The sequence below is a fragment of the Phlebotomus argentipes genome, unplaced genomic scaffold (assembly GCF_947086385.1).
Source record: "Phlebotomus argentipes unplaced genomic scaffold, Phlebotomus argentipes genome assembly contig_47, whole genome shotgun sequence".
Taxonomy (NCBI): Eukaryota; Metazoa; Arthropoda; class Insecta; order Diptera; family Psychodidae; genus Phlebotomus; species Phlebotomus argentipes.
The window spans coordinates 26,544-38,732 of NW_026776178.1; the positions used below are offsets into that span (position 1 = coordinate 26,544).

A 12,189-nucleotide genomic window follows, 5' to 3' on the forward strand; every position below is an offset into this window, starting at 1 on the left:
TATTGTTTCCTGTTTTGTAATTACAAGCAGAAACTCATAATGCCAACGATTCCGAAGAATTGCATTCTGTCGCTTGCGAAGTTACTATTTTCTTCCAGCAGCTCTGGAAAATTGATTAAAATCAAAGTAAAATGGCAGAATTTTCTCAAGAAACTCATTTTCCAACTGTGACATTATGAGAGTTCTTCGAGTGGAAAAATGCTAGAACATTTAATGTTTGGCATGAGCGTAAGAGCGAGATAAAAAATGCCATAAACAAGGTTAAATTATTTCACAATAGATCATCCAACTGAAAAAGCTCTCCATAAATACTGGGGAAAAATAGAATGGTCACAATGCGTGTTTGTGGAGAGGAAGATGATCATTATGCAATTTTTTCGAAGAGCGCATTTCTAAACATGCCATTGAATGACAGAGAAAAAGTTCCAGTGTGAAGTGAAGCATTTTATTGTGACAATATGAAATGCATTTCGTTTCATTTATAAACTTTTACAACATGAGAATGAACAAATGCCATTGCGCGAAAGACAGTAAAAGTGTAAAAATTCTATTAATAGTAGCGCGAGTTGTGTTTAAAATTTGATAACATTATCTTTCCTCTTGTTGACATGATTGGATCGGCGACTGAAGGAAAATATTCTCATGGAACATGCTAATGTGGTGATTATTGGAAGTCTTGAAAGTGATAATGCTCCAATGTAGAAGAAGAGAATATAGTTGAACATGAGGCAACAATGCAGCGAGCAGAACTAATATCATCACATTGTCGATCGCGTTCCATATTCCCAGTGATAGTGGAATGGAAAACACCTCTGAGGTGTCTTTTTTCGTCGAGATAGTGTCATGTTAAAAGGCCTGTTGAACAAATTGATATGACATAAATTTACTCTCTTTCCACCTCTTCCTCCCACTCGTCTGCAATACAGTTCATTTTATTGTCACTAAAAGTATACCTTGTGACTTTGGCATTATCTCCTGTGGAATTTCTCTTCCATCACGCAATGATATTACACATAACACCCGTGATAAGTAATAAATCAATCGTATTTTTGGCATTTAAGTGACTCCCCATCTTATCATAGCCTCCACTTTATCTTAATGCCACAGAGCACATTATCACACAATTGAGTTGTTCTTGCCTATTAAAATGATCCTGTATTAAATAGAGTTGATAAATCACGATTAGGAATCAAAATATAGATAACATTCATGATTCATTCGTTTTCTCATTATACAATTTGTCATGAAATATGAATGAATAAAGTTAACATTGACGAATTAATATAGCAAAATTCTTAATCTTGTTCTTGTCTAAAAAATTTCCTCATCACTTAATCAACTCTATCACGAATAGGATGATATTTTCAACATATTTTCTACATTTCGCACTAATTGAAAGACGGAGACAGCGCAAATCAAATAAAACACATGCACGTTGTCAGAATGTCTGACTATTTCAACTATGAATATTTTCATGCATTCATGCTAATTGTAATAATTTGCACGCAAGTTTGTTCCTCGCCCAAAACAACCCAATGTGCGCCAACAATCAATTTTTGGCGGATTCTGAGATCATCCGAAAATGAGGGCCGAAAGTGATGAGATTCCCATTTACTCCTCTTATCGCGTCTGTGATAAAAATCACACACTGTTTAGCAAGACACGATCTCCTTAAGCCTCTGCCCGCATGTTGCTGAGAGAGATCTGGAAGTCTGATCTGTTAGATTATGTAATTGGGTTGCGGAATTGCATCTCTCGGGTCATCACGAGAGACATTCCTCGGAAATCCTGATGCTGGAAGTTGTGCAAAATCTCCCCGATAACCTCTGATACTCGGTGAGTGATTAGAGAATTAAGGTGACGATGAGATCTTCTCAAGTAAAATTGTGAAAATTGTGGATCTGTTTGATGTATGTGTGTTTGCAATTCAGCGCCTCACGAAGAGTTGTTTAAGTTAATAATAAATGACGGTGAAATACATTGAAATGAAACGCACACAATTCGTTCCGACAGCCATACAATTCATATTTCAGTTCAGTTACTCGTCGCTTTCCTCGGCGAAAGGAGCACTGAGCAGTTGTTGGAAGAGGAAAAGCTCCAATTTCTTCCATAGTCACATTATCGTGTAGATCAAATTGTAGTTTCCCATTGAAAGATCGTGTTTCATTTCGTGAGCAATTCCTTAACAACCAGAGGATTATCAGTGAGGAGACGTTGGAGCAGTTATTGTCAGGCGATTGAGCCAATTGATGTAAGTATGCTGGCTGAAACTTCGCTCAAGGGTTTTATCCAGAAGAGGTCATGTGACAGAACACACTAAAAATTTATGAATTTATCAATTTGCCCTCGTTAATTAATTTGTATAGTGGATGAATTAATTGAATCAATCGATGTTCTGTGGCTCCTCGTTGAAAGGCAAATTTGCCTCCCTCACATGACTCGGTTGTTAAGGAGAAGAAGAGACCTTGCCTCATGAGCATGTGTTGTTTTTCCTCTAAGACGTTAAGTGACTTATCACATGTCTCGACAAACTCTTAATCATGTGAAAGTGTGAGATAATAGCAATCAGGTACTTGACAATTAATACCCATCTCCAACACCATTTCGACTCGCCATAGATCCTCAGTGGAAAACCCTCAATTCAGCTGTAAAGAATGAAAAAAGCATCTGGAAATTTTTGCCTTCACGTGTTTACGTGATAAATCGACTTCATTGCTTTCGTGAAGAATTAAATTTAACTCAAAATGATGCTAAGGAAAAAAAGAGAGAAAATGAAATGAGAGAAAAAGCGTATTGTTTGCGCTCAGTGTCATGATCTTGCATTGAGTGTGCTGAATTCAAAATAAAATTAATTGCTTTTCTTCAGTGTGGTGAAGGTCAGCACAGAGAGTAAACCACCTGATGCTCCTCGGGGGCGTCCATAGCGGAGCCCATCAATTCTGCCTCTCACAATTTTTCAATTTTCCCGTCACGTGATTGAGCTTCCCGCGGAAAATCACTCAATCCCACTATCAGTCGCCAGAGTAGATTTTCACCTTTGATAGGAAAGTTACCTGGGCGCAGATGAGCTTTCTGCAAGTTCGTCTGTACGGGAAAAACCCTACTTTCAGGCGCTATAAAGCTCTTATCTTAGTTTCAAAGGCAATTGCTTTGCTGGGCTTTTCGCCACTTAGACGCTAATAAGAAGACCACATAATTAATATTTAATCATTAAACGAAGGACAGTTTTAAAAGAAAATAGTCTTGAAATTGACGTTAGGGTTGGCATGTGCATAAAGTAAAACATATAAGAGAGTAAAATTGCCAATACGGTTGTGCCATCGTATTAAGTTGATTATTGTCTGATGGCATCTGCTTAAAAATTATTAGCCAATTGATCAAATATGAGAGAGAATTTTAACGAAGTTACGAACAACTGTTGCTTAATCTAAATATTTTATAAGATGTTCTATAAATAAATTAGGAACCCGTTGAGTGTCAACGTTCAGGATTCCAAAGTTATTCTATACGCTAAATCGATTAGTGGATAAATAAATGAATGAAATGAGTGAAGCGAATGGTTCAAGGGACAAATGAAGTTCATGTAAACACACATTTGTAAAGTAATGAGAATTGTGTGATTTTGAATTTTCTTTAATCAATTCGTGGAAAAAATAAGAAATTAAACTGCATCACAAAAAATCGTCATAATATCATTGTAATATTTTACTCGTAAATATAATTTTCTACGTGAGACTTGTAGTATAACAAAAGCTTTGACGTAATTTATTTGAATTCACAACTTCTCTGTGAACACCTTGAAAACTTCTCTCACATGATCGAGCGTCGGAAAATGTGGCAGAAACGCAAAAAGAGCGAGAGAGAGAATTGTGTATGAAAAGCAAATCATTTTTATACAACTCAATACTGCTCCAGAGAGGATTTATCTAGCAATTACCGAGTTTATTTGCACCTCACAGCTAATTGAGCATCTTTCTCACCTACATTTCCATCAATTCACGCATTTATTGCGGCTACATCGCCGCTATATTAATTTACGATCAATGATAAGATATGGTGAGGGTTCTTTCTGTTCAAGAATTATCCATTTGTCGACTGAGATCACGAAGCTTTTACACATATATACCTATTTATGCATACAATCCATACAGTGCTGAAGAGATGAAAAGAGGTTGAAAATTGCAAACACACGCTTCACGATACGGAGAAATAATGTCTCAAACTATCATATTTTGCTCTACATTGAAAAAGCACGAGAAGGTGACAATAGACACCATATGTGATGATGAAAAAATTTAATCTCTGATGACTCTCTTCTCGTGACTTCTACACAAATAACACACGATCGTGCCTTCGATTCACCTGGAGCAACTCTCAGTGCTGTTGCTTCCACTTTAAGCGCCACACTGCGCGTGATCTTGGTGGGAAATATCCACTGAATTTGCGAATAAACTCGGGAAAATCGTATTAAATAACATACCCAAAATACTCAGTAATCCTTCTGGTGCATCCTTGATACGCGATAGTGGGTGAAAATGCCGAAAAATGAGGCGAAAAAGACGGAATACTCTCCAAGTAATGTCGCGAAGAAATCGAAAGTCGATGATGAATTAATTTAACAGAAATGTGAGAGGCAACTTTATCATGTTTTCTTCTTGTTTTCTCAACAGTCCAGCAAGGAGAGCAACCTCAAGCCAGTTCCAGCATGGGGGCTATGTTCCGGAGTGAAGAGATGGCCTTGTGCCAGATGTTCATCCAGCCAGAAGCGGCCTACACGTCCGTTTCCGAGCTGGGTGAGACAGGAGCCGTCCAATTCCGCGACGTGAGTATATTTGAGCATAATCTCGACGGGAGATCATCCAAAATCGCCGAGATAAGAATTTTGGGGTCAAATCTGCGAAATTTTCCAATGTGTTTCAACTCAAAAGCATGGTTGAAAACAATTTTAAATATCCTATAAAATACAAGAGTCTCTAATCGAATTATTACTTCATATTTCGACAGTTGAATGCGGAAGTGAATGCCTTCCAACGGAAATTCGTCAATGAGGTTCGTCGTTGCGATGAGATGGAGCGCAAGCTGCGCTACGTTGAAGCCGAGGTGAAAAAGGACGGAGTTTCGATTCCGGATCTACCGATTGACGATGCTCCAAGAGCACCAAATCCACGTGAGATTATCGATTTGGAGGCTCATCTCGAGAAAACGGAGAATGAAATCCTCGAATTGTCCCAGAATGCGGTCAATCTGAAGTCCAACTATTTGGAACTGACTGAACTTCGTCAGGTTCTGGAGAAGACCCAGGGATTCTTCTCTGATCAGGAATCCCTGAATCTGGATAGCATGAAGAGCAACTTGATCGGTGAGGAGACAGCAGCCCAGGCCACTCAGGCAGGGAGACTCGGATTCATCGCCGGTGTGATCCAGAGAGAGAGGATTCCCGGTTTTGAACGCATGCTTTGGCGTATCTCGCGCGGAAATGTCTTCCTTCGTCAGGCTGAATTGGATCACCCTCTGGAAGATCCAGCCACGGGCAATCCACTCTACAAGACCGTGTTCGTGGCCTTCTTCCAGGGCGAGCAGCTCAAGAGTCGCATCAAGAAGGTGTGCTCAGGATATCACGCTTCGCTCTATCCATGCCCAAGTGGCCATGAGGAGCGCGAAGACATGGTGAAGGGTGTGCGAACTCGTCTTGAGGACCTCAATCTGGTGCTCAACCAAACCCAGGATCACCGTCAGCGTGTGCTGTTGAGTGTGGCCAAGGAATTGCCGACTTGGAGTGTGATGGTTTGCAAGATGAAGGCAATCTATCACACGCTCAATCTTTTCAACATGGATGTGACGAAGAAGTGCTTGATTGGCGAATGCTGGGTGCCCGTTCTGGATCTTCCGGTTGTCCAGAAGGCTCTGTCTGATGGATCTGCAGCTGTTGGCAGCACCATTCCGTCTTTCCTGAATGTGATTGAGACGAATGAGCAGCCGCCAACCTTCAATCGAACCAACAAGTTCACTCGCGGTTTCCAGAACCTGATCGACGCTTACGGAGTGGCTTCCTACCGAGAAGTGAATCCAGCCTTGTACACCATCATCACGTTTCCTTTCCTCTTCGCCATTATGTTTGGCGATTTGGGACACGGCATAATCATGGCCATGTTCGGCGCCTGGATGGTGATTTGGGAGGGAAAGCTGGCAAACAAGAAGGCCGGAGAAATTTGGAATATCTTCTTCGGTGGTCGATACATTATTCTCCTCATGGGTCTCTTCTCCATGTACACTGGACTGGTGTACAATGACATCTTCTCGAAGGCAATGAACATCTTCGGATCCAGTTGGACAATTAATTACAACACGTCAACTGTTATGCGCAATCCTGATCTGCAGTTGAATCCATTCAATGAGGACTATGCCCCCAATACTTATCCGATCGGATTGGACCCAACTTGGATGTTGGCCACCAACAAGATCATCTTCCTGAACACCTACAAAATGAAACTGTCCATCATCTTTGGCGTCATTCACATGATTTTCGGTGTTTGCATGAGTGTTGTGAACTACAATCACTTCCGCAGACGTCACAGCATCGTGCTTGAGTTCCTGCCACAAATCGTCTTCCTGGTTCTCCTCTTCGGCTACATGGTGTTCATGATGTTCTTCAAGTTTGTGGCTTATGGCTACAAGGAGGCGCCTTTCGTGAAGAGAGCCGGCTGTGCGCCGTCAATTCTCATCATGTTCATCAACATGATGTTGTTCAAAGAGGGCGAGCCTCTGGAGAACTGCGAGGAGTTCATGTTCGAGGGTCAGGGCACAATACAGATGGTTCTGGTGGTCATCAGTCTTCTCTGTATACCAATCATGCTGCTGGGCAAGCCCTTGTACATCATGTCACAGCGCAAGAAGAAGGGCCATCCAGGTCACAATGGGGACATCAATCAGGGCATGGAAATGTCTCCGGAGCCAGAAGAGCCCAAAGCGTCGGCTGCACCAGCCGGCGGCGGCGGCCACAGTCACGATGATGAGCCCATGTCTGAGGTCTTCATCTACCAAGCCATCCACACCATCGAGTACGTGCTCAGCACAATCTCCCACACAGCTTCCTACCTCCGACTGTGGGCTCTGTCTCTGGCTCACGCACGTAAGTCTCACACTGTCCACGCGTGGCGGAGTGTAGTTTCTAACATCTCTCTCTCTCTCTCTCTCCATCTGCAGAGCTGTCCGAGGTGCTGTGGAACATGGTGTTCCAGATGGGCCTCAAGCAGAGTAGCTACGCTGGCGCAGTGATGCTCTGGGCCATCTTCGCCGCCTGGGCTGTGCTCACGCTCGCCATTCTCGTGATGATGGAGGGCTTGTCTGCCTTCTTGCACACCCTCCGTCTGCACTGGGTGGAGTTCATGAGCAAGTTCTATGAGGGTCTCGGCTACCTATTCCAGCCGTTCAGCTTCAGAGCCATTCTCACGGCCGAAGAAGAATAAATGATGCCCTGTGGCTGAATCTTAGTCGCAACACATGATGTTGTAGCGTGGCACGATTTAATCGATGAATAAATTTATTCCAATGTTGAGCAATTAAAAGCACGAGTTCTTAGCTTCTTGAAAGAAAAAAAATCAGAGTATGATCTTGCTTTCTCCTTTCATTATTTTAAGTATGGCGCGTTGGATCTCTGGGTTTCAAAGTTTCACGTGAAATTTTCAGCGCCTTGACTAGCCTTATATCACGCACACATTCTTATCATGCGCTGGCGTTAGTGGCGCCATCTGGCGCCACTTTGCCTGACATCTGTCTGACGTACACGTGTTTCCGCTTCCATTCGTCGTCACAGTGACAATCGGTCGGCAGATTTATTTTGGTTCTCCCTTTTTCGCACCGCAGTTTCAATTTGCGTGCCCACATTATCACATGTTTCGGCCGTGTTGCTATCACTAGTATATCGCTCATTTCAGTGGTGCTCCACTTTATTGCACTGCTCGCTGTTATCATTCGGAAGAGACGTGAACACAGGGCAATTTCTTGCAAGTGGCTTCGAGTGGGCCATTTACTGTGTGTTTCCTTTATGGGATTAGTGGCAAAGAGACTACCAAAAATCAATCTTGTCTCAATCAATGCGAGAGTGTGTTTGCAAAATGTTTCTTCCGGCTGATTTACTTTGACAGTGGCTTTAAAAAAAATATGTGTGCTCTGCATAAATGAACTATTTATAGCAGCAAGTTATCCAACCGTGAAAATTATTTATTTTTGTGACCGATCACAGGAGATATATACTTTATATCTGTCGAGTGTGAACATATTAATTTTTCATTCTTCCTCCCGTATCAGCCAAAAAGGTGAATCAACTGCGCGAAGCGCTTTTTTTTCATCTTACTCAAAATCAAGAAGAATTCGACCTCAAAACTCTTGCATATATATTTTCTCTTCGTCCAGACAATGACACTCCAGTCAATTCGGTATGATAAGGGGACTCTGGAAATCCTGGATCAGCTGCTACTGCCCGTGCAGTCCAAGTACATTGCCGTGAAAGGAGTGGAGGATGGCTGGCGGGTGATCAACAAAATGCAGGTGATGCACATTTCCTGCAAGAGCGCCTTTGAACAGCTACATTGTATCAATTAGTACAATGTATCATGTATCATGATGCCTTATCATTCACCAAAGCCGCACATCATCCTATTTGCCCATCAAACAACTCATGACGTTTCTTCATCTCCTAGTAAATCCCTCTTACTAGGAATCAGTCTCTTTGATTTACGAGACAGTGCAAATACCCAGACAATATACTATCAAGGTTGGAGATGAATTTTCTCCCAGCCGTAAATTGCATTTTGCTGACGTCTGAATTTACATTTTTTTTTTAATATTAATATGCACTGAATGCTTTATTTATTTATTCTTGTGAGTAGCTGAAAAGGATATGAAGACATAACACTTTTGATTTGTCGCCAAATGAATTGACATGTCAGCATAAGACAATATAACACTTTTTGAGGCAATTAACCAAACTCGACGAAGATGTTAATAGAGCTTTCTGGGCATTTTGGCACAGATGCTCTGCAATTGTATTTAGATAAAATGCCAAGAAAGCTTTTAAGGGAAGTGATAGTTGATTTATTGAGAATAATATTTTGGTATGGTTAAGGATAATTAAACAAACGATTAAAACACAATTATAAAATTTAATATCTTGGCATTTGACTGGCGAATTAAGCAAAAGATAGAACTTTGTATAATATTTGATCGATTGTCGTAGTTTTTAAACCACAAGATATTTTATTGAGAGACAGAAGTTTTGGGTTTATGGAATATTCATTTGCTCTTTATGTGACCTGTTTCTGTGGAATAAAGAGAACATTTCATTATCTCCGCAGGTTCGTGGGGCTCCTGCAATTGCCATTGTGGGGTGCCTGTCCTTGGCTGTGGAAATCTATCCAGAGGAGTATGAGAGCAAAAAGACGCTGCGCCAGGAGATTGAGGGCAAATTGAACTATTTAGTGTCCAGTCGACCGACGGCTGTGAATATGAAGGGCGCTGCCGAAGAGATGATCGCTCTGGCTAATGATTTGGCCAAGAATGACTCAGTGTCTGTGTCAGACATGAAACAGAGGTAAATTGAGCGCCGCGCAAATTTTTTCAGTGGGAAAAGAAGGACTGAAAATGTCGATTTGTCATTAATTTAGGTTTTTGGCGGCCACAGAAGCGATGCTTCAGAAAGATATTTCAGATAACATGGCGATTGGCACTCACGGTGCAGCTGCAATTTTATCTAATGTCTCTGGCGATGGACCAATCCGTGTCTTAACGCACTGCAACACGGGGTCATTAGCGACAGCCGGGTAATGAGCGATTTACAATAATTAATGTCAATTAAAAATTCACAATCTATTGATTTTTGCATGTCTTTCTCACATTACAAATCTCCACATCTCGCATCTCCTTCGTGACCTCGGGCCTTTAGGTACGGAACGGCGCTGGGCGTTGTGAGAAAATTGCACGAACTGAAGCGATTAGGTAAAGTATGTGTGAGGAAAGTGACTTGAGCATGGGAAGGTGATTGTCAGAGCACGAAAGTGCATTAGGAATGAGATATAGGAGGCAAGATGTGGGGTTGACAGCAGGATTGCACATGGCAAATGAATAAATTAGAGATTTTGGCACACAGTTCTCTCCTCCCCAAGTCGCTTCAGACGCTAACAGTCATAAACAATAGGTGGGGAATTCATGCTCAGGAATTTCTCGGCTTGTCATCTTGATGATGGTCTGAGGATTGCTGAAAAATTCAATTCATGTAATTGAGCTGTACGCGTGATGAGTGAGAATCCTCACTTTGCTTCTCAACGTCGCGTATTGTTTACATACTTAATTTATACTTTTAGCATGTTTAGCATAATCAAATAGTTTGTTATAGATTAAATGCATAAGCATAAAGCTATAATTTCCATGTTGGGCAATCTTCCCACATCACTTTTCTCGATTTCAGCTGTTCCATGAATGCATTGCTAACCGAGAAATGATCTCTTTCTGGCATTTCAGAGCACGTTTACTGCACGGAAACGCGTCCGTACAACCAAGGCGCCCGACTCACGGCCTTCGAGTTGGTGCACGACAAGCTTCCGGCAACGCTTGTCCTGGACAGCATGGTGGCCGCCCTGTTTCGCTGTCGCAACATTGGGGCTGTTGTGGTGGGCGCCGACCGGGTGGCCGCGAACGGTGACACGGCCAACAAGATTGGCACGTACCAGATCGCCGTGGTGGCGAAGCATCACGGCGTGCCTTTCTACATCGCCGCTCCGCTCACGTCTATCGACCTGAAGATCTCGTGCGGCGACCACATAATCATTGAGGAGCGGCCAGATCGCGAGATGACGCACGTCGGGGAGCACCGGATCGCCGCGCCCGGCATCACGTGCTGGAATCCAGCCTTCGATGTCACCCCGGCCGCTCTCATCTCTGGCATCATCACAGAGAAGGGTGTTTTCTCACCGGGAGAGCTGCAGGAGCAAGTGCTGCTGCACTCACAGCCCACCAGTGATTCCTAACTCGCCGCACAATCCGAACCCCCGATGAAAGTGCCCCCAAAATCTCTGTCAGCCACATAGAGATCCGTGTCATGTCACGTTAATGGTCTTTTCTTCCATAATGTATGAAATAATTCACTTTTTTGTAAAAACACGCGAAATATTAAATAATTGCTATATTTGTAACTTCCCACATGAGACTTTTGCTGTCCTGTGTCGTAAATCCTGAGTGAAATTTGTCAGGAGAGTATATTTCTGGGTTGTGCACTTGATTCATTTCTGTAGAATGGCCATAAATAAGGTGAGATTGCACATGCATTAATGTTAGAATTCAATATGAATTGGATGAAGAAATTTCACAAAATTATTATGCATCTGTTATCGTTTTATTAAAATAAGTTCAAAATTAGATGTCTTTCATCAAATTTTCAAGGTGCTGAAATATACATATTATATGTACAGATTGTTGACAAGTTTATAAATCTGTGTAGTTTCCGTTTATTCTTATTTTAAATTATTTGAGCTCAAATTTACAGTGCTTGTGAATTTGAGTCCTTTTCCTGAGGATGCTTGTAATCTCTGAGATTTCAATGCGAAGTGTGACGTGTTTGCGCCGAAAAAAGAAGACGTTCACTGAACTGTCGAATCCCAAAAGAGTGTGTTGTATGTAAAATTAGACATTTTCTCCTCTCATTCGATAGTATATGAGACGAGACTGAGATCTCTTCCCTTCTCAATGAGCGCAGGTTCAGCCGAGATTGCCTGCAGAAGCCGAGAAGCGTTGCTGAAATAAATTCAGTCACTGCCACTGTTGGAGGCGCGCTTTAAAAAAATGTACACACATATGATCACACTGCGTCGACTCCTACACTTTTGTGGCACAATCTCACATGCCAGTGTGCCAGACAAGGAGGGAAGAATGGCTCGAGGAACGACGACACAAACAGTTTTGAGTATTTGCCGAGAGCGGGGAAAACAGATTTAATTTGTTGTTGGCAGTATTTAGTTTATCCAGATACTTTGTAGCGTTCGCATCAGGAATAAATTAATTGTGATCCTCTTCGGGTGACTTATGTGTGTGATCTCACTATAAATTTCAACATTAAACATGTAAATGGTGATTTAATTTACGTTTGTGTTCACATTCGTCAAATTCTTTCTGACGATCGTGTGCGATCGCGCTCTCAAG

General features: G+C 42.0%; 2 protein-coding genes across 3 annotated transcripts; both read left to right on the forward strand.

Moving 5' to 3' along the window:
• The first annotated feature begins 2,025 nt into the window (after positions 1-2,025).
• LOC132261383 (V-type proton ATPase 116 kDa subunit a 1-like) lies at positions 2,026-7,565 on the forward strand. 2 transcript variants are annotated; one of them, XM_059760183.1, is made up of 4 exons: positions 2,026-2,251; positions 4,671-4,822; positions 5,005-7,129; positions 7,204-7,565. In XM_059760183.1, exons 2-4 carry the CDS (start codon positions 4,706-4,708, stop codon positions 7,464-7,466), a joined length of 2,505 nt encoding a protein of 834 aa, XP_059616166.1. In that variant the 5' UTR covers positions 2,026-2,251; positions 4,671-4,705; the 3' UTR covers positions 7,467-7,565. The 2 variants fall into 2 exon arrangements, with proteins under 2 accessions (XP_059616166.1, XP_059616165.1); XM_059760182.1 differs by lacking the exon at positions 2,026-2,251 and adding an exon at positions 4,342-4,575.
• Positions 7,566-7,790: 225 nt separating this feature from the next.
• On the forward strand, positions 7,791-11,535 carry LOC132261377 (methylthioribose-1-phosphate isomerase-like). The gene is made up of 6 exons (XM_059760176.1): positions 7,791-8,315; positions 8,413-8,547; positions 9,354-9,589; positions 9,663-9,818; positions 9,941-9,993; positions 10,516-11,535. Exons 2-6 carry the CDS (start codon positions 8,416-8,418, stop codon positions 11,019-11,021), a joined length of 1,083 nt encoding a protein of 360 aa, XP_059616159.1. The 5' UTR covers positions 7,791-8,315; positions 8,413-8,415; the 3' UTR covers positions 11,022-11,535.
• The last annotated feature ends 654 nt before the right edge of the window (positions 11,536-12,189 follow it).

Coding starts and splice junctions, on each gene's coding strand:
- LOC132261383 (XM_059760182.1), top strand. CDS start 4,536: ATGCCGAAAAATGAGGCGAAAAAGACGGAATACTCTCCAA. Junction 4,576..4,670: donor AAAGACGGAATACTCTCCAA/GTAATGTCGCGA, acceptor TTTTCTCAACAG/TCCAGCAAGGAGAGCAACCT. Junction 4,823..5,004: donor GAGCCGTCCAATTCCGCGAC/GTGAGTATATTT, acceptor ATATTTCGACAG/TTGAATGCGGAAGTGAATGC.
- LOC132261377 (XM_059760176.1), top strand. CDS start 8,416: ATGACACTCCAGTCAATTCGGTATGATAAGGGGACTCTGGAAATCCTG. Junction 9,590..9,662: donor GTGTCAGACATGAAACAGAG/GTAAATTGAGCG, acceptor TCATTAATTTAG/GTTTTTGGCGGCCACAGAAG. Junction 9,994..10,515: donor GCACGAACTGAAGCGATTAG/GTAAAGTATGTG, acceptor CTGGCATTTCAG/AGCACGTTTACTGCACGGAA.